This window comes from Tigriopus californicus, chromosome 12, assembly GCF_007210705.1.
Source record: "Tigriopus californicus strain San Diego chromosome 12, Tcal_SD_v2.1, whole genome shotgun sequence".
Classification (NCBI taxonomy): domain Eukaryota; kingdom Metazoa; phylum Arthropoda; class Copepoda; order Harpacticoida; family Harpacticidae; genus Tigriopus; species Tigriopus californicus.
The window spans coordinates 5,196,654-5,215,278 of record NC_081451.1 but is presented as its reverse complement, the minus strand read 5'-3'; the positions used below and the strand labels follow the sequence as shown (position 1 = coordinate 5,215,278).

Below are 18,625 nucleotides of genomic sequence, written 5' to 3'. Positions count from 1 at the left end.
CATACAAGACAAATAAACAGATGTCCCCGGTGCAAAGTAAATGACATGATTGCTGGATTCTCTGGAGGACGAATTATTAGACAAGGATAATTTCAATTGGCAGGCCAAGATTCCAGTCATTCCCGGATCCTCGAATCATTGAGCGATCACAACACTCACTCACTCGTCAAGATTAACGTCTGGCAATTCAAAATGTGTTTATACGGTACATCACGATTCCTCGGCGGGTCAAAAAAAGGAAGGATATTACTATGATAGAGTCAGTACGAGAGAGTAGTTGAACGGACCTTCGAGCCGAAAGTTAGTAGATCCAGTGCTTTCAGGCAAAGTCCGACTTAGCTGACAGGATACTTTTGAACACTGACCGAAAACCTGAGTTTGACCAAGAGAAGCGAGTAGAAAAAACCTTCCTACATGGCGTCACTGACCTCTAAAGTAGGGGTTCGGTTTCTACTTCTCATGTCAGCTGTTGAATTGAAGCTTTCGTTGACGAGAAGAAGATGGCAACTATTTGTAATCTAGCAAAATAGTTGTAGGTAACCTTGTTGACAAGGGCCATCATGATTGGTCAACTTGTGGCAAACATTCTGGTGTCTTGAGCAAATTAATTGATCTTCCAAACCCTTTAAATATGCTAATGAACTTGAGTTTAAAAGTTACAGACTATACCATGCAAGTATCTTGAGTGTCGGTATATGATGGTCGTTAACCCACTCTTAAATGGAAGATGAAATCTTGGAAATATTCATCTTGTGGAAGAAATTGTGTTTACTTTCCTACTTCTCACTTGTGCAATACAGAAACGAAAATAAAAATATAGCATGCAGGTTCTGAAGGGTTTTTAGAGTCTGGAAACATGATCAGATGGCCATTTCCGAGAATGAGGCTTCTTGCCTATTTTAGGTCAGTGCTCATGTCCAGGGTGGAGCTCACTTGTACCTTTAAAATTTTCACAGTGACCTACCACGGCCGTGATGCAGGGGAGGCCTGACCGACCTAATAAGGGTCAGGATAGGACAATGAGTGCATGCAAGTGAGCGTTTGAGTGAATGGAATTGAGAGAACACGCGTGGAACGGCGGGGAACGTGGATGTGAATGTGTACCGTGCTACTTGCTGCAGGGGTTGAGCTGGACGAATCCTGGCTTTTCCCAATGTATTTTTGGCGAGGCGACAAAGATTGTCTCTCATGCAAAAGCAGGCGTCAACTTCGGGACGAAATTCCTCCCTTTCAAATGAGGAATCCCAACTTGTTTCCAGATTTTTTTGAGAAGAGATTTTTGAGAGTCAAAAACTGAAGATGGATCAAACCGATTGGATTATCCTGGGACATTGTCCTCCAGATCAGGAGATCACACCAAATATATTCTTGCAACCTGTTCCCAAAGTCTTGTGCAATGCGAAATAAAAGAACTGGCTCAAACATCTCTAATAACTTCATGAGTCAATACATTATTTACAATGTTAAGCGGTGTTTAAAGATTAGCCAATAAAACAATTAGTCCAAGTGATAGTTTTACGATTAGGGCAAGTGACCTGGAGCCTCGGCCTAAGCTGACGTAATAGTCACAACATCACTTATATATTCCAAGCAAGCGTAACTTACAATTAACTGGGTTTCCCATAAATCATCATATCTCTCAAGCAATTTCTTTCGCCAACATTCAAAAGAACTGTTCAAACAATGTTCATCAACGATGACGTCATGGGGTTACAAACCCTTAACAAATTTGGATCCTAAAGAACAAATACAAAATTTATATTCCATAAATCGGGCGAACGGAACTTTCCTGTCATGCTGCAGTCGTCAGGCCACGAGATGAGTACCTAAACATGTCCCTCCTCGCGTGTTTCCCTGCAAAGGCATAAAGTCTCCAACACATTCTGTGCCAATAATGAACTGAACTTTCCCTCCTCGTTCCCTCGCAATTGCCTCCCCCCTCCTCCAGGTTCGTTCAAGTTCCTCCAGGTTCCTCCAGGTTCCTCCAGGTTCCCCACATGTGCCCAAGCTTGCGAGAGTTCGAGTAGCTTAGGTGGGAGTTGGAACGGGTCCTAGAGCAGTTTACGTGTGGCTAGGGTACGAGTGGGACCGAACTGTGGATGTCGAGACGGACAGTCCACATTTCTTGGAGTGTTCCTCACATCACTCGCAAAGTGGCTCTTGAAGGGGGGGAAATCAGTGAGAAGTGAACCATGGGCTCGATGTGATAGTGCGACCCACAATTACACAACCGACCGTCAGGACAGCCACCTTCTCTCTCCCTTGCTCTCTCTCTCTCCCTCTCTCTTTACCATCCACTGCCTTCAGTTTCGCAGGTAGATATTGACCATAGATCTTTTGCATTTGGTTATGTGGCGTCATTTGTGATTGTTTATTGCTAATTAATACTTTCTTGTGGCACATGTGACGGAACAAACGGTTTCCAACTCGTTCTCTTGTTTCCTTCAGACCAATCCATTCTCTTCTTCGACTTTGCTTGATCCAAGATGGACCCGAATGTAAGTAGAGAGATTCTTTCAACTATTTCATTGACAAAGATGCGGTGGGTGGGTGGGGGGGGAACAGTGGGGGAGGGGGCGTGCCGAAGAAGCTAACAGGATCTGGAGGTGGCAAGTCAAATAGGCGAGAAATGGAGCGATATATATTATTCCGTTATGAACACGTCCACAATCTTGAGGGCAAGTTTGGAGCTGAACTTCTCTTGGCCCATGATGGCCTTGACAAATTCCTCCCGAGTGACCTTCCCATCCGAGTTCGTGTCCATCTCCTTGAAGGCCATACTGGCCATGGCACTCTTGCTGGCCTGCTCCGGATTGTCCTCGGGCGAGAGCAAATGAAACAGGTCCTTAACGATACGTTTGAGCTCACGCATGCTGATGGCTCCATCGTTGTTAATATCAAACACTTTAAAGATCTGGTGGAGGTTCTCCTCCGGGCTGCCACTCGACATGATGTACAGGACGATCATGAACTCGCGGAAGTCGATGAAGCCGTCTTGATTGGAGTCGTACATCCGGAAGATGTGCTTTTCCAGCTTGTCCGTGTCCGCATTGGGATAGCATTGACGCATCAGAGCACTGAACTCCTTCCGCGAAATTTGCCCGTCCGGATGCTTCCGGAGGAAACTTTCGTACTGAGCGTCCACCTCTTCGCGAGTGACGGCCGTGTGGGTGGCAATGAATTCTAGGTCGTCCTCTGTGAGGGCAGATTTCCCGTTGGCACAGCCCATTTTCCTAGAGTCCGATAGATGGGGTAAGCGGAGCACCTTTTGAAGCTGAAATGCACAAATGAAGCCCAATATTACCATTTTTTTCTTAATCAACAAGCCTTTTTTTGACTAGGTTGGGAGAGTTCGAGCGGAATATCGCGGAAGAGGCAAACTTGACACTCAACCAAACCTAGGCTAAAAAGTAAAATTTCAAACACCAGGTTCTTTTGTTTGAGAGGGCTTTTGTTGTTCCAATCTAAAAAGGATACGAGTAGAATAGTTTTGCAATTAAACGCCTGACCTATTAACATTAAGCATTGAAAGCTGAACCCCTCCCACCCTATTTGGCCCCCCTGGTGAGCCACTACATCAACTTGGATCGATTACATAAATGATCGTCGAGCCCACTTTCCCTTCTGGTCTCTATTCACCACAAGAGCTTGGATTGGACAGTGCATGATCGAAAACCCCAATTGCTAATAATGGTCTCCGATATTTGACGTTCGGCTTGATTGCCTTTTGAAATTCGTGGAGTTGCTGGTTACACGTGCAGAGCCGTCCTAAATATGTGCTCGCTTTCGGTCTAGGCACCAACTAAGATGTGAACACGGATGTACGCCAATTGACATTCACAGATAGATCTGAGACTAGCAAACAGCACCTATTTCATCTTCATCCTCCTCCAGCATCTCTGGGGAGAAAGATCAATTCGCATCACCCTTAAGAGAAACAAAAATGTTTATCACAAATCCACTCTTCTCCACACAAGCGCTCATTTTGAATCTGCACATACGAGATGTACAGTACAAACTACACACCCATATCCCGTCCACACATCCTTGGGCCTGTCACACTTGAGTGCATTGCAACTCAAAAACGTCTTTTTTCTCTCTCGCTTTACTTACTAGCACCTATCCCCGAAGTTCTTTGCCAGAATGATCCAGCTCATTGTCCTTGCGAGACATGCCGTGAAAATGTCTTTTTTTATCATTATGCTTATCGTGATCCCAATTTACACAAAAGTTATCAGTTGTGAAGAAAAAAGGCCTGCATTGTTTTAATTGAAATATGAGGACAGAGGATCAAAATCTAGAGGATTAGTTATGAAAATACGTTGTTGATGGATGAATTAAAATCCGGAGCAGTTATCGGTTGTCACTCCGAGGTCCGAAAATGTTAGAGGGAATCGAAATATATTTCAAGACTGTGCACCATACACCGAAATAATCGAGAGTCTTAAATCGATATAGTCAACACGAAAGAAAAGAGCCTCTAGAGTAGACGGCTCCTTATCTCTACACATTAAGTTACTCCCTTACCTTTTTCGAGAGAGTGACTGAATAAGTCATTGTGCTAGAGAACCAATTATAACAACAGTTGTCCTTGTATGTTAAAGGTTTAACTCGTGGAGAACAACTGGCTTTCGTGCTTGGATTTCAGGTTACTTTTGACTCATGACGACGGCCTTCTCTCATTCTCTTTCTTTTTCTCTTTCTCTCTCTACCTTTACTCTTCCTACCTCTCTTCCTTTGCTCTAAAGCCCTGGCATGTGCGTATGTGACGTCAATACTAAAGAAGTAAGTGTCAACACTTGATAAGACTTAAATTCAGTAAAAATAGATCGCCTACCTTCTTGGCGGGCTCGCCACAGTTTTGTAGGTAAAGATAGAAATGATCAGCCACCAGTTGTTGTGTGATCCCCACGTTTCAAAACAGCAGTCCAAATGACTCAAAGGGGCTCCACCACCACTCGGGACATGGCCAAAAAACAACTGAGGCCTGTCCATGGAGATCTGTGTGTAGGTCTGTCTGCGTGTGAGTTTCATTACATTTACTGAGGAGGTACGCGCCCAAGCTCCGCTCCGCTCATCCATCCACTCCCTACTACAACATTCGGAGTACCAGTACTGGATTGGTGGCTGCAAGACGACCTTCCATTTACCAGCAAAGGAGATTCTTTTTTCCAGGGCGTCTGCCATTCCAACCATCTCAATTCCATCATGCTGTATGTGCATGCGTGTGTGCATGCGTGTGTTGGTGTGTGCATGTCCTGTACTCAAGGTATGCTTGGGCTCACACAGACACGCTTGCACATACATACACACACTTACACACAGTATATTTATAGAATCGGGGCGCAATCTCTGATATTGGGAATGTGGGTTCAGATTACAACGACTGGAAGAGTGCTGAATTGATCAGCACTCATGTCGTTGATGATGATGATTGCTAGTTTTTTTGGCGGGAGGACACGGGAACTGCTCGAGGATCAGGGGCGCTATGTGTCTTGTTTTAAGAAATATGACTGATCGTGGACGGACTGAAAGATGTTTAAGACCAAACCAAATGATCTGTGATTTAAACTCAGACCACCCAAATGTGGCGAGGTTGGGTGAATCCGGCCTCTTTCATATTGCGCGTAAAGCATCGTATTGAATAAAAATTTGTAGTATTTGAAAGAATAAGTAGAATTAGTACCATTGAATGAATAGAAGGAGATTGAAAAAAAGGCAGGAAATCGATTTCCGTTCCATGAAATCGATACCGATATGTTTACTAGATATGCATGGGCTTTGGTCGACAATTATTCAAAACCACATGAAATAAAATTATATTGAGCCTGTCGCTCGCATATTCAAAGCAGAGGCTATTGTGCAAAATTCAAACATGAATTACTGGTTGAAACAACACAAAAAATGCAGCCTTTTCAATGAGCTTCAGTCATGTCAGTCGGGTTTGAAGTAATCCCAAATTAAGTGCAAAAATAACCTTGTTTCATCTGAACAATGTGAGTCACACCACCTCGGACATTTTCGTTGGCATTGTAACCCTTCATTTGCCGTTCAAACTTGCCTGTTTGATGGAGTGGGCTCGTTCATGAAGGCAAAAAAGTGCTTAACCAATCAACTCTTGACTGAAAGGTCCCAAACCAAAGGGCAACTTTCTACGAAGCTTCACTTCTAACAAAGGTTCATTCATTGCTTTCAGAGCCCTTTTAAATAAAGCAACTTGTTCTGTTCTGAAAATTGAAAGGTCCAAGAAGCGGGACTACTTGAATGACTCATTAGCAAAGAATAAAGGCCGAGGAGAGCAGACGATGAATTCAGAGGGTGATATCACAAACGTTTCCAACAAAACCCCCGAATGAGTTACATTTCAAGGCTAGCAAAGGAACATCGGGACTGGTTGCATAAATCCAGGGTGAATGGGATCAATATCTGGTATCGTAAAAATTGATTTGGTAGACTGGTACATTGCCTTTTTTGAGGTACACTGCGTCATATTCGCTCTTTCATAACGATCACTCGTGTAACATTCGGAAGACAGGGAGTATGATGTATCAATACCATGATTATTAGTCTATATCAATCTCACTTTAAATTGGAAAGTCTATACGCATGTATGAAAATATGTATATTCATCGAAATATGGCATTTTCCAAAAATATGGGAACATTTTTTTTCTCCCAACGAATGGGTCAAATGCTTCTTGAAAAAATAGACTCAAAATGTCAGGAGTGCTTTAATAGTTATTGCCAAAAATGTTGCAAAACAAATCACTGCATAGTTTTTTTCTCGTAATTAAAAAGTAGTACTGGAGGTGACATGCCTCTTATCCTCCGTTGGCTTCGCTCAAAGCAAATGAATAAGCAAACTAGACGCAATAAGTCGACGATATTTGGAAGAATGCATTTGGCACGAAAGTTCATAAAAATACTTGTTAGATCTGGATGATAAATAGCACAACGGATTTGGACTTGCACGTTTTTTGTGGGTTTGCTTTTTGTCAACAAAAGAGTGGAAACGAACTTTCGTTGGGTGGAAATGGAATTATTTTCGTTGCAACGTTTTCACGAGGCCTTCATCTTTCTAATCGAGTTTCAAAAGATGAAGGAGGTGTAAAAGAACCAGACTTTCCGAGTTCCTTTGACTCTCAAACTCAAACTCGATGGAGAGATGCCAGCATAACAGACATGTCGAGCAAAAGATAGAGGTGAAATAAGCTTCCCGGATGTGGACTATTTAAAGCCATTGCTTGAACAAGGTCAACTCTATCAATAGGCTAAATAAAGCGTTTAAAGCTAACCCACAATGCCAAATGAAGCACTTATAAACTGGGTTTGTTCCACATTCCACACGTTTCATAAACATTGTACGTTGACAATCCAACGCTCTCTTTTGACTCAAAAGAGGGAGTCGTTAGCAGAGATCGAACCCTAACTTCCTGCACGGCATTTCAACACCAGGCACGCTATGCCACACCTTCCATCAAACTTGAGATCTAGAACATGAAACAGTTTTAATGAGGGCATTTTTACCCAAAATAACATGTTTTTAGTCAATTTGAGTTTAAACGGGCCATGCTCCTTGGAGTTCGAAGACAGAGTAACACGGCAAACAGTGTTACTAAAACCAGGTTCAAAGTTGAAGTGGTTGCCTGAAGTTCTATTCATTCAAGGCTCTACTGAATGGTGACAAGTTTCTGAAGCGTTATGAAGAAAATCATGCTGGTATCACCAAGTCCATTGGAGGAACTGTAAGCTTTAGATTCAAGCGCCTTCTTTATTTTAGTCCTTTTTGAGTGAAGAAAAAAAAACAACGATTGCTTAACCTAATGTTGGTGCTCAAAGGTCGAGACAAGATATTGATATTGCTTCCACGCAAGAGAGAGGTTGTCTACTGAGAAGTGACAAGGCATAGAAAAACATTACAATAAATCACAATAAGTGGGCAAGTGTTGGCAGTTCAATGGAAAAAGGTAAAACGAGAGGGGAACGGAAACAAGACATGTCGGTATCTGATGTTTTGACACGCTTGACAAACGATCACTGCGTGTCTTTTTAGCCTCTACTGGACCCGAGAAAAGCAAGCTTTACGATCTGCTATCAAGTCGATGGACTTCGAGGGGCAATCAAGAGAGGATGGGACTGGATCTTCAATTTTAGCATAGTATTATCCTTTTTTCAAAATCTCAACCTAGGGAATGAATTTTGACTGATTTCCGTTAGATTTTGTTTTTGTTGTCAATACAAACAATGTATCCCGTTGAAGTCGACCTTCTGTATCATGGACCTTCGGGACACTCCAATGAACTGTGTTTTTGAGATTCATCCCCCAAGCTCAATTTTTGAAATATGTTTTCAATAAAGTTGTAAGTCTAATCTCATCCATACTCGAAACTCCTTCGTACTATCAACTCTGGACAACCAATGATGTATTCCAAACCCTAAATTTGTCTGACCTACGGACTGCTTTCAATAACAAAACACATTCGCTTTATAATTTTTTGATTGAGCATAGATTGCAAAACGTATGGTGTGAGCTATTTTGCGCAACTTTTGACCAATTCAATTTTTGCTAACGCTACAACGATCAAACTCATTCTTTTTTGCTCAAGCATGTTGACACCTCCGGGTTTAGCATGGCCCGATTTTGCATTCCAAGATATTTAAATCAAAAAGTTTCGGGATGCTGCCTAAGTTAAAAATGGCACGAATCTTTCGCGACGAGGTTGAGGGATAAAACAGCTAGACTTCGTCCAGAAGCCTTTTTTATTTAATTGGCGTTCTTTTGTACAACTTCACTCTGAACTTGGCACGGGTGAGGCCAAAATGCATGTACGAAATGGAATAAATTACTTATACCAATCATCATATAAAGATTGAAAGGTAATAAATAGACGAATTATAACCTTTCATTTTAATAGTACTGGGGATTACATTCCCTGTAGCGGTTGGATAAGCCCGTGAAAAACCAAACCAAACCAAAAATAAAACCTAAATATGTGGAGACTGCATTTTTAATTTGAAAGTAACTCATATATGCTCTCGTCGGATCAACCGTGGGGCCAACAAAGCGTGCTTAAATAGACCTCTTTCCATGAATGTTTAAAAAAAAACTTTAGGATGACTAAGCAATACCTAGATGAAAACAAATCAATCCAAGTTTTTCAGCAATATTTATAGAACTTTTAATAAGTTTTAACATCAGAGCTTTTGAGCCCGTATCAAAGGGCGTTATTGAGCTTCTTTGACCTTAACACTGAATCACCAAGAGAAAGAGACGATAAAGTACATTTATTAGGAAGTGACAAATAATTGTTATCGGAGACTATGGTTTCTTTAGAAGCGAGAGCAACGCAACGTCGTACTTGCGTAGCTATGAGGTCAAATCTGAGAATTCTCTTTGGAATCTTTCCAGGTTAGAGGCCGTGATTTAGCTGGAGGGGTTAATGTGGCACCCGAAGGCCTTGGGGACGCAATTGCAGCCAAAAGGGCATCGCGAGGTTTTGAATCCGCAGAGGTGGGAACTCATTTTTCTTCATCCAGATATGTTTAGAAATTGCTTGGGGAACAACAACGAGACGTTGCTAAGGCCATATACTGTAAATGAGCATCGGTCGAAAATATTGAACTTCCTGAGAGCCAAATAAATTGGCCAGAAAGAAAGGAAATTACGGGAAAGGAGGAAGTCGATCAGGGTTGGTAAATTGCTTGAACTGCTAATCTTGTCATATGAACGCTGAGAATTCGACAACATGCCAGTTTTGGATTTGAAAAACACAAGCTATTTACGGCGTGCAGAGAGGCATGTAACCTCAACAAGGACAAAAGTAATCTTGTTCTTCCTTTTTTTATCAGACTGAATCGCCTTGTGGACTCCTTTTCATGTCTAAAAAAGTAAATAAATAAAATAAAAATTGCTATTCAAAATGCACCATTGGGATAAGTCTAATGATGAAATCAATGAAAATATAGGTAAGCACAACCATCTCTGTCCACATTGAATGAAAATTCAAACCATCCTTATCCAAAATTGGGCAAAATTTGCCTTTTCAAACAAGCCACTTTTCAGTAAAATAACCTTGTGAATGGTAGATTACAATGTGTTTCTGTTGAAATTGATGACGATAATTTGAAAGCCTCTTTTGCTTCAGAAGAGACATTGTACCATTGAAAAGTCACTAAAATGTTTTATAAAAGCATGTGACCTTGAGTTGGTGATATATGTAAGCAGTATAGAAATAATGGGTACTATCAAAATTGTTCCATTGCAACTCCCCAAAGTGTTTTAGTCTTAGTAGGATGTAAAAACATGTTTCTTTTATCCTTATGTACGTTGTAACTTCCAAACATTGAAAAAATATTTTTATTCCTTGAGCATTTAAAGCATTTTGGTCAGTGGTAATTATATTTGATGTGTTTCAAACCAGAGTTGATGCAACACTCTTGGGAAGACTAGCTCAAGTCAATGGTCAAAATGGCGTGCAAAATAAACGCCAACCCTGCCTGTCACTTAATTCGAGGGACATCGTGATTTATCCTGAGGGAAATCGGCCAAGCGACAATTTTCTCTGACAATGTTTAACTGACCGTCCCTATTCACTGGTGAGCTCAACAAAGTGTCCACAAACACGTTGTCATTATTTTGTATTGGCTAAACAAAAAAGAACCAAAGGCCTTGCTTTGCCTTTGAGGTTCAAGTAGATTATCTAACTCGCTGAGGAATTCTCTTGAGCAATACAAAGTAAGATATAGCATTGATTTACGATTCGTTTCTTGTCTACAAGTACAAAGAGAATACAGGAACACAATCCCACAAAGTCAGCCTTGGAAAAACTTATGTGCCCGTCGATCCTTCTAAACCAACAAATAGCAATCGTAAAGAGAAGCGAACAGCTTCTCAATGCACTCATCGAGCTTTCTCGTTCTTTAGTGGGTCGTTTGTGTAATGATCGCTCTTTTGATAAAGTCAGAGTTCCTATTTACTTGGAAAGACCTGCAAATGACTCAATTTGTGTTTTGTTCTCCAGGAAATGACGGGGAAAATGGTCTTGCCATTGGAGGAACCGCCGGCTCCTGCGGTGCCAGTGCCAGACAGTCATACCGACCCCGAAAGAGAGACTTATGAGCGGTTCCATGGTGAGAAACCGAGCCATGGAATCACACGGCCAATTTCCCCGAAAATGAACCAGCTCTTCCCTCTAGATACCAAGTCAGGGAATGCAGCACATACTCGGGAAATCGACCAAGGTCTCCAAAGCACAATTCAATCCGCCATCACGGACATTGAAAAGGATCTCGATGAAGGCGAGTTCCAAGAGGTCGCCCCATTAATCAACGGGGATGGGGAGGAAAACAAGGAGAACCAGGGAGAGCTTCCTCATGTCAATGGTGATGCGCAGAATGGAACTAATGGATATCACCATGAGGAAGATCAAGTGGGTCCCATGGTTCAACTCAATAATCCAGTCAGACTAAGATTGCCTCACGAGTTCAAGGGCAAAGTTAGACCAATGTCCATGCCGGCTGAGATGACAAATTTTGAACCCATGGGCCTCCCAGAAGTTGGAATGAACGGACCCAGGAAGGTCATGCAACCCCATGTGGCAGACAACACCGATGGCCCCGGGGTTCAGGCCCCGTTCAAACCACAGGTGAGCTCATCTAAATTAAGCTTTTTTGGCCAGGTTTCGAGGCATACAAATTTCCGATTCCGATTGAATGGGAAGAAAAGGAAACTGAATCACGAAACCATCATCCATAAAATCAAACCCATAAGGTCCATTAACATGTACAAGTTTGGTATTTTAGATGCAAATGGTACAAACCAAGAGCCAGAGCTCCACCTCCATGAGCTATTCGAAAACATCATCGTCGACCATGGTGATTGATGCTGGTCCAGACACGGGATCCCTGAAGAGAAGTACGAAAGCAACACCTCATCCTTTTAGGATGATTGCCAAATAAAGTAATATGGAATGTATTTTTCCAGGAAATCCTAAACAAATGTTCACGGACAGCGCGTTCTACTCGCCACAACATCATCCCAGTGTTCAGGAGCAGGTTGAGATGGCTCATAAGTTATCATCATCTCTGTATGATGAGGGTAATAGGACCAGTGTTGGTCAAGAAATGTTCATGAAAAGGGCCAAGAAGTCAGGCAAGTGGATTCATGGGAGTGCCAAGGGTTAGTAAACATTAATCCATAACTTGTATTTCTTAAGTCATGACCGAGAAGATACAAAACAAAAAACACATCCACAGAACATGAGGCAAGTAAAGCCTAATGCTTTCCGACTGATCAAGTTTGTTCTCCACCTATGCATATATTGAGGTTTCGGATAAAATTTGATAGTTTCAAAGAACAATAACTCTGAAGTATCCCTAGACAGATACACCTTTCTTCATTGTACTCACCTCGCATGAAGCACATTTGAGATATTGAATCATACATATTCAGTGACCAGTATTTAATAATGTTAACAATCCCTCTTCCAGGAGACGGATTCACAACCTACGAAGATGAGGTAAGTAACCAATGCCAAATCCATGAAACTCAAAAGGTTGCCACAGTACATGAGTTTGCCATATTTATAGGAACCCCCTCGTCACGACAAGGTTCCCAACTTAAAATTGGTCATGAATCCGGATGGAAAACTCCATGATTGGACCGACTTGCCCGAGGAGGAACTCCCCGAGATGCAGATCTTGGCACAAGGCGGTGCTTCACCAGACACCGCTCACCATGTGGTCGAAAACTTGGAGGCTTGCAAAGGCCGCGGTGGGGAGCTCTTCGCGAAGAGGAAGGAGAAGGCTGAGAAATGGGTCATTGACGAAAACACCTTGGGGCGTGAGGATCCCAGACGCCACGCCGATAAGTATGTCCAGCAACAGACCATGCACCAGGAGCAAATCATGAAGGAGAAGGAGATGGACATGCAGCGGAAGATGCAAGAGCAACAACGCATGAAAGAGGAGTCCTACCAACGGCAAAGGGAGGAGGAGCGGGAGCGAAATCAACTCATCCAGGCCCAGACTATGGAACAACAACAACAAATGGCGATGCGGCACCAGAAGACCCGTCAAGCCATCCAGAAACAACAAGGAGGGGTTATTCGTTCCCAAGCCCAAGAGGGCACACCGGCTTGGGTGAAGCAACCACAACAGCTTCAAAATCCTGGAATGTATGGCGGTCATTCTGCGTTCAAGGAACCGCGAGATAATTTCCATCCTACTGCTGTGGATGGTGGACCTTTCCACCATAAGAATCAACATCAATCTCAACAATATGGCTCACAGGCGCAACAAAGTCAGCAGCAATTCCAACAATTCGAATCGCACCAAAGCCAAAGCTTCCAGCAGACTCAGCAGTTTGATCAGTTTCAGCAGCAACAACTTCAACAACACGCCCAATCATACCAGTCGATGCCGCAGCCCGAATCTTACCGAGCTCCTGCGCAAATTCAACCCTCTTTCTCGTCGAGCTTACCCCCTCCTATGTGAGTGTTTTGTAATTGGCTTTCATGTTGAATCATCAACAATATCCGATTGTTTGTTCCTTAAAGGGCTATGCGAGAGGTAGAACTACCAGCGTCTGTCAAGCCTTGCAGTCTCAAGGGTCATCTGTTCACCCCCAAGTTCGACGATTCAATTCACAATGCCCAGGGAATCAATGTTTGGACTGCCAAGATGCCCAAACCTTGGGGATCTAAATCAAGCACTCTTCCAAGTTTGTGTCAATAACTCTGACAGGAACATCGTATTAGGCCTTACATAACATTTCAATTCTCTTTCAGGATCATCCCGGATCAATGAGACTTATTCCGGTTCACGCAAAAGTTCCATTGAAGTGTCAAGGAGTGTGCCTAGAGAATCTGAGATGCCATCTCTGGAATCTATGCAACCCAAGGAAACAAGATATCCATCAGAGCTAAAGGTCAATAACTTTCACCAGCCCCAACAATCCCAACCAACGTTCCAGCAAACCACAAAGCCCAAATCGCCACCTCGTCACGAATCGCAACCTCCCATGGGTAAGCTAGATACAACTGCGAGCATTTTAATCTCAACATGACGATCGTGGTTGTCATTTTTAAGCGTTTGAGAACCAACTTGAGGCAGAAAAGTACCGAGAATATGAGGAATGGATGAAGGCTCAGGCCAAAGAGCAAGAAACTTTGGAATATGATTGCTCCGTCAAGTATGTAGAGAAGCAAGCACCAAATGGTATGTACATGCCCAATAGGTTAGCATGAATTGATGAGGTCAACAACATTTGTTCTCTTTCTTTTCCCAGAGAAACCTCAGATGCTTGAGCAACGCCCTACTATGGTGGAGAGTTTCCAAGCCCAACAATCCTCTCAATACCGTTATTCCGAAGAGAGAAGTTTCCAAGTTCAGCAGCAAACGCTACAACAAACCATTCAAAAGTCGCCTTCACTGGATCGACCACAACAACCTCAAGAACAACCCTCATTTGATCAAGACCAAAATAGGGCAGCCGCAGAAGAAATGCAAAGACGGCAACAAGAGGCAGCCGATCAAGCAAGAATGGAGCAGGAAGCAGTAGAACGTCAAAGACAAGAGCAAGAAGCGGCTGAGCGACAACAGCAAGAGCAAGAAGCGGCTGAGCGGCAAAGGCAAGAGCAAGAAGCGGCTGAGCGGCAAAGGCAAGAGCAAGAAGCGGCTGAGCGGCAAAGGCAAGAGCAAGAAGCGACTGAGCGGCAAAGACAAGAGCAAGAAGCGGCTGAGAGGCAAAGGCAGGAGCAAGAAGCGGCCGAGAGGCAAAGGCAGGAGCAAGAAGCGGCTGAGAGGCAAAGGCACGAGCAAGAAGCGGCTGAGCGACAAAGGCAGGAACAAGAAGCAGCTGAGAGGCAAAGACAGGAACAAGAAGCGGTGGAGCGGCAAAGGCAGGAACAGGAACATGCAGAACAACTCCGAATGCAGGAACAAGAAGCAGCTGAGCGACAAAGGCAAGAACAGGAACATGCAGAACAACTCCGAATGCAGCAACAAGCTGCTGAGCAACGTGCAGCTCAGGAAGAATACCAACGCCAACAAGCAGCAGCAGAGGAGGCTCGGTTCCAACAAGAACAAGAGAAGCAAAGATCTCAACATGAGCAACAAGTAAGACAACAAGAGGAGCAAGCGCGCCAACAACAGGAGCAGATGAGACAACAGGAACAATTCCATATGCAGCAAGAAAAGCAGATGCAATGGCAAAAGCAACAAGAACAGCAACTACAGCAGCAACAACAGACCCAACTAGCTCAACCCATGTGGCAGCCACCTAGCCAGGATGGCAATTACTCACTTCAATCCTCATCCATGTCGCAATCTCAATCCTACTCGTTCCAGTCCCAGTCCCAGTCCCAGGTGCAAACTCAGCAGACATTTGGACACTCTCCAGGCCAACAACCCGTCCAGTTCCAAAACTATCACCATTCTGAATCCCAGCAAAAGCAGTCCAGCAGCTTCCAAGTGTCGTCTTCAATGGAAGGTGCCGATTACTCCACTTCCTTGCGGCCAACAACTACTGGAGCACTTATTCGCACGCAGGGGGATATCCATTTCACCACTGCACCCTCCAAGCAGGGTCAATGGGATGACTCAGACAACTCGACCTTCTCATCTTTGCGTAAAACTGAATTTGGAGACCAACTCAGACAAACTGGATCCATTGGGCGCCCTCGCCTTTATGGCGAGGAAGACCAAGATGTGTCCCCATTTTCATCCTTAAAAGCAACTGAATTTGGCAATCAGCTCCGAGTAAAAGGGGACATTGAGAAATCTCCCTCCGGCCTTCAGCAGAACTACGATATGGAGAGCCAACAACGGCATTCGGTCAAAAATCTTGTTGAACATTTCAAACAAGCCGCCCCACCCCCCGACATGATTTCCAGACCTGTGAAGCGTCAGGAAATGATCGTGCCCCAAGTTCAACCCTTGCAGCCTAAACCACAATTCACTCAGCCACAACAGCAACAGGAGCAACCACAAGCGTCTGCTCAGTCCATGCAAATGTCTGATCAACAAGCCTTTCAACAAAGCCAATCAAGTCTATCGAACTCCCATATCGCCGACTATTGTACCATTGACGGGTCATTTGGCGGACAGGGTGGAATCAATGGGGGCATTCAAGATCCGTCTGCCATCTTGGGAGGTATGAGAACGCGTTTCCCTGTTACTAATACTAATGATAACCCTCCACGGATGAGTCCAGGCAACAAGATGGAGCACTCTCCTTTCACGAATATCCAGCCTCCTCCACATCCTCGACCCTCCTCCACCTCTTCATTGGGTGCAGGGAAGCCCACGTCTCAGCAGCTCAAGGCTAACTTTGATGCCATGATGGCGGACTTGAATGCCCCACTGCCACCCATCATGTCGGCCCTCCCGCAGTCTCTACTGCCAATCCAGGGGGCTGGACATTCCACAGGAGGACAGGTGCTCCAATCTTCTTCTTCAACCTCTAGTCTATACTTCAATTGCTCCAGTGTCACTTCCAACAAAGTCTTCAATCAATAAGTACATAAGCACACACGACTAAAGTGAGTGAACAAACCCCAGAAAAGAGAAACCGCCAAACACACAGGTGCATGTGAAATTGACATAGACAAAGAAGGCTGTTTTTAAATGTCCTACTTTTATTTTGGTGTGTCGGAGCCCCATATTTCAACCTTCAGTTCTGTCTCTGTGATGCCACTGTCTCACTCACTTTGTCTTCTCGCCTTGGTTTTACAAATGTACTTCTTGTTTTGTTGACTTGCAAATATGACCCTTAGTGTGACCAATTTTCGGGAAAAGGAATAGAGCACTTAATAATAATTATATGAAATTTCTTTCAGTCAATGAAGAATATGTAGAATCTCAAAGTCGGCGAAGGATTGGAGACCATCCCAACCAACCCGAGCATCACCTCACAGGTATTTTGTGACAAATATTCTTTCTCAACCGACTGCTAAATGAAACCCTTTTTTAAATGCAGATGCTGAGGTGGAAAAGTGGGATAACCATAATGCCATTGCCAGAGGCTGGAGGAACGTGGATGATACCTATCGGCCCGTAACTTTCCGGAAATTGTACGGCATCAAGGGCAGCCCGCAACTCAATCGCAAATCCGCTATGTACTAGATTTCCCTCATTTGAGGATCCCTTTCTGACCATCTTGGAACCAACCCCCTTCCGAGCCCTTACAAGTGACTGTGATGCTTTTCTGGCTCCAGTGATTGAAAGAGAATTTATAATCGATGTTTTCGTTCAACGAGAATATTGAAGTCTGTGTCAAAACTCGTGACGAGACAGTTGAATGGATCAATAAAGAGAGACAATTTCTTAATCAGAGGCTTTGCGTGATTTCAAGCAAGAATCTGTCCACAAATGAGGCAATGAAATTGAATCACTCATGCTCTTTTAGCGGGGAGCTCACTCACTGATCCCCAAATGAACTGCGTAGACAATGTATACGGTTCTAAGACCTCTGTTTTCTAACTGATTAGTTGATGCAATAGGAAAAATCAATTTTGAAAGCCTTAAATCATATCCATGTTGTAAAAAATGAGCCTACTACTACCGCAAGATTTGCTTTGTATTTTCCTCGTTGATGCCAAAGTAAGGTAACACACCATTCTAGAACATTATTTTGAAATTTGTAAAACAAAAGATGAATAAAAGAACGTGCATTTTGTAAATTTCGACACTTTATATCTCTTGAGTCAGGGTGTAGATTGGGAGGTGGATGCAAAAACCAAATTTAGGTCCTCAAAACCTTGCATTGCTATTACCCCACTTATTACTACTTATCCTTTAATTTGCCATTTTGTACAAAAGTTCAGCAAATTTGGGGCAAGTCGTTCAAACTCATCAATACTTTAAGCGCATACAAAATATCAAATAAGATGATAAAGATATGTCAATTCACATGGTCCCTAACTTGCTCCATAGAGTTTGCATTTTTTACTTTTCAAATGAGGTCAATTTGTTAATACATATTCATGGCAAAGAGCTAATAATATCATCAATATCATCAACAAACTAGTCCATGAAGGCTATGATAGATCAGTGAATTTTTTTCCTCACTTGATTGGCATTGGCAAAAACCAGACTTCCTTTGAATGTAAGACTAATTAGGACTTGTTTGCAAAAAAATCCTTCTACCATGAGTACAGCGAATTGGGACATTAAAGCAGGAAAAGGAGATGACGTCAATATTTTGAGAGGTCACTGGAACTTTTGGGGCTAACACTATTTTTTTTTGTTTTGTGATCGAATTACAGTTCCAAGTCATTTATAGTTTAAGGGTATTGTTCAACTAACATTACTCTATTAATAAAAGCCACATTTTTATTTACTGATATACACAATACATTCTTTAAAGCTTGAAGAAAAGAAGATTTTGACCTTAATTTTTCGTATTTAAAGTTTCCATTTTGACAAATATGTTTCGAAAACCTAAGGACCGTTTTTTGTCTGGTCTGATAATTCGTATTTTGGTTTTTATTGCATACATTGTAATGAAAATTAGGCCATTGACCTACCAAAATGGCGATTAGTTATCAGAAAGCTGTTGCTTAGAGGACCCATCCCTCAATCCAATCTGTACAAGCACTGTGTCATAAATAGTGAAGTACAATTAG

The 18,625-nt window shown here is 42.9% G+C and overlaps 2 protein-coding genes across 14 annotated transcripts; one reads left to right on the top strand and one right to left on the bottom strand.

Moving 5' to 3' along the window:
• The first annotated feature begins 2,072 nt into the window (after positions 1-2,072).
• On the top strand, positions 2,073-17,328 carry LOC131892352 (trichohyalin-like). 7 transcript variants are annotated; one of them, XM_059242172.1, is made up of 14 exons: positions 2,073-2,315; positions 2,449-2,498; positions 11,021-11,129; positions 11,196-11,644; positions 11,802-11,913; positions 11,983-12,177; positions 12,489-12,517; positions 12,588-13,489; positions 13,556-13,719; positions 13,787-14,023; positions 14,088-14,216; positions 14,287-16,152; positions 16,838-16,915; positions 16,978-17,328. In XM_059242172.1, the coding sequence occupies exons 2-14, from the start codon at positions 2,487-2,489 to the stop codon at positions 17,121-17,123; spliced, it is 4,428 nt and encodes a 1,475-aa protein (XP_059098155.1). In that variant the 5' UTR covers positions 2,073-2,315; positions 2,449-2,486; the 3' UTR covers positions 17,124-17,328. The 7 variants fall into 7 exon arrangements, with proteins under 7 accessions (XP_059098155.1, XP_059098150.1, XP_059098153.1 ...); XM_059242167.1 differs by adding an exon at positions 9,409-9,510 and having other exon boundaries at positions 11,021-11,644; XM_059242169.1 differs by lacking the exons at positions 2,073-2,315; positions 2,449-2,498 and adding exons at positions 4,749-4,785; positions 9,409-9,510.
• On the bottom strand, positions 2,566-16,772 carry LOC131892355 (neuronal calcium sensor 2-like). Of its 7 annotated transcripts, none has more exons than XM_059242180.1 (2): positions 16,635-16,772; positions 2,566-3,274 (listed from the first exon to the last, which is right to left on the bottom strand). In XM_059242180.1, the coding sequence occupies exons 1-2, from the start codon at positions 16,659-16,661 to the stop codon at positions 2,645-2,647; spliced, it is 657 nt and encodes a 218-aa protein (XP_059098163.1). In that variant the 5' UTR covers positions 16,662-16,772; the 3' UTR covers positions 2,566-2,644. The 7 variants fall into 7 exon arrangements, with proteins under 7 accessions (XP_059098163.1, XP_059098167.1, XP_059098165.1 ...); XM_059242184.1 differs by having other exon boundaries at positions 16,708-16,750; XM_059242182.1 differs by lacking the exon at positions 16,635-16,772 and adding an exon at positions 4,838-5,000.
• Positions 17,329-18,625: the final 1,297 nt, after the last annotated feature.

Excerpts from the sequence above, each read along its gene's own strand:
- LOC131892352 (XM_059242166.1), top strand. The coding sequence starts at position 4,756 with ATGTGCGTATGTGACGTCAATACTAAAGAA. Across the intron at positions 9,511-11,020 it reads GAGGTTTTGAATCCGCAGAG|GAAATGACGGGGAAAATGGT; the intron begins GTGGGAACTCAT and ends TTTGTTCTCCAG. Across the intron at positions 13,490-13,555 it reads TCGAGCTTACCCCCTCCTAT|GGCTATGCGAGAGGTAGAAC; the intron begins GTGAGTGTTTTG and ends TGTTCCTTAAAG.
- LOC131892355 (XM_059242179.1), bottom strand. The coding sequence starts at position 4,557 with ATGACTTATTCAGTCACTCTCTCGAAAAAG. Across the intron at positions 3,275-4,527 it reads CAGTCACTCTCTCGAAAAAG|CTTCAAAAGGTGCTCCGCTT; the intron begins GTAAGGGAGTAA and ends TGTGCATTTCAG.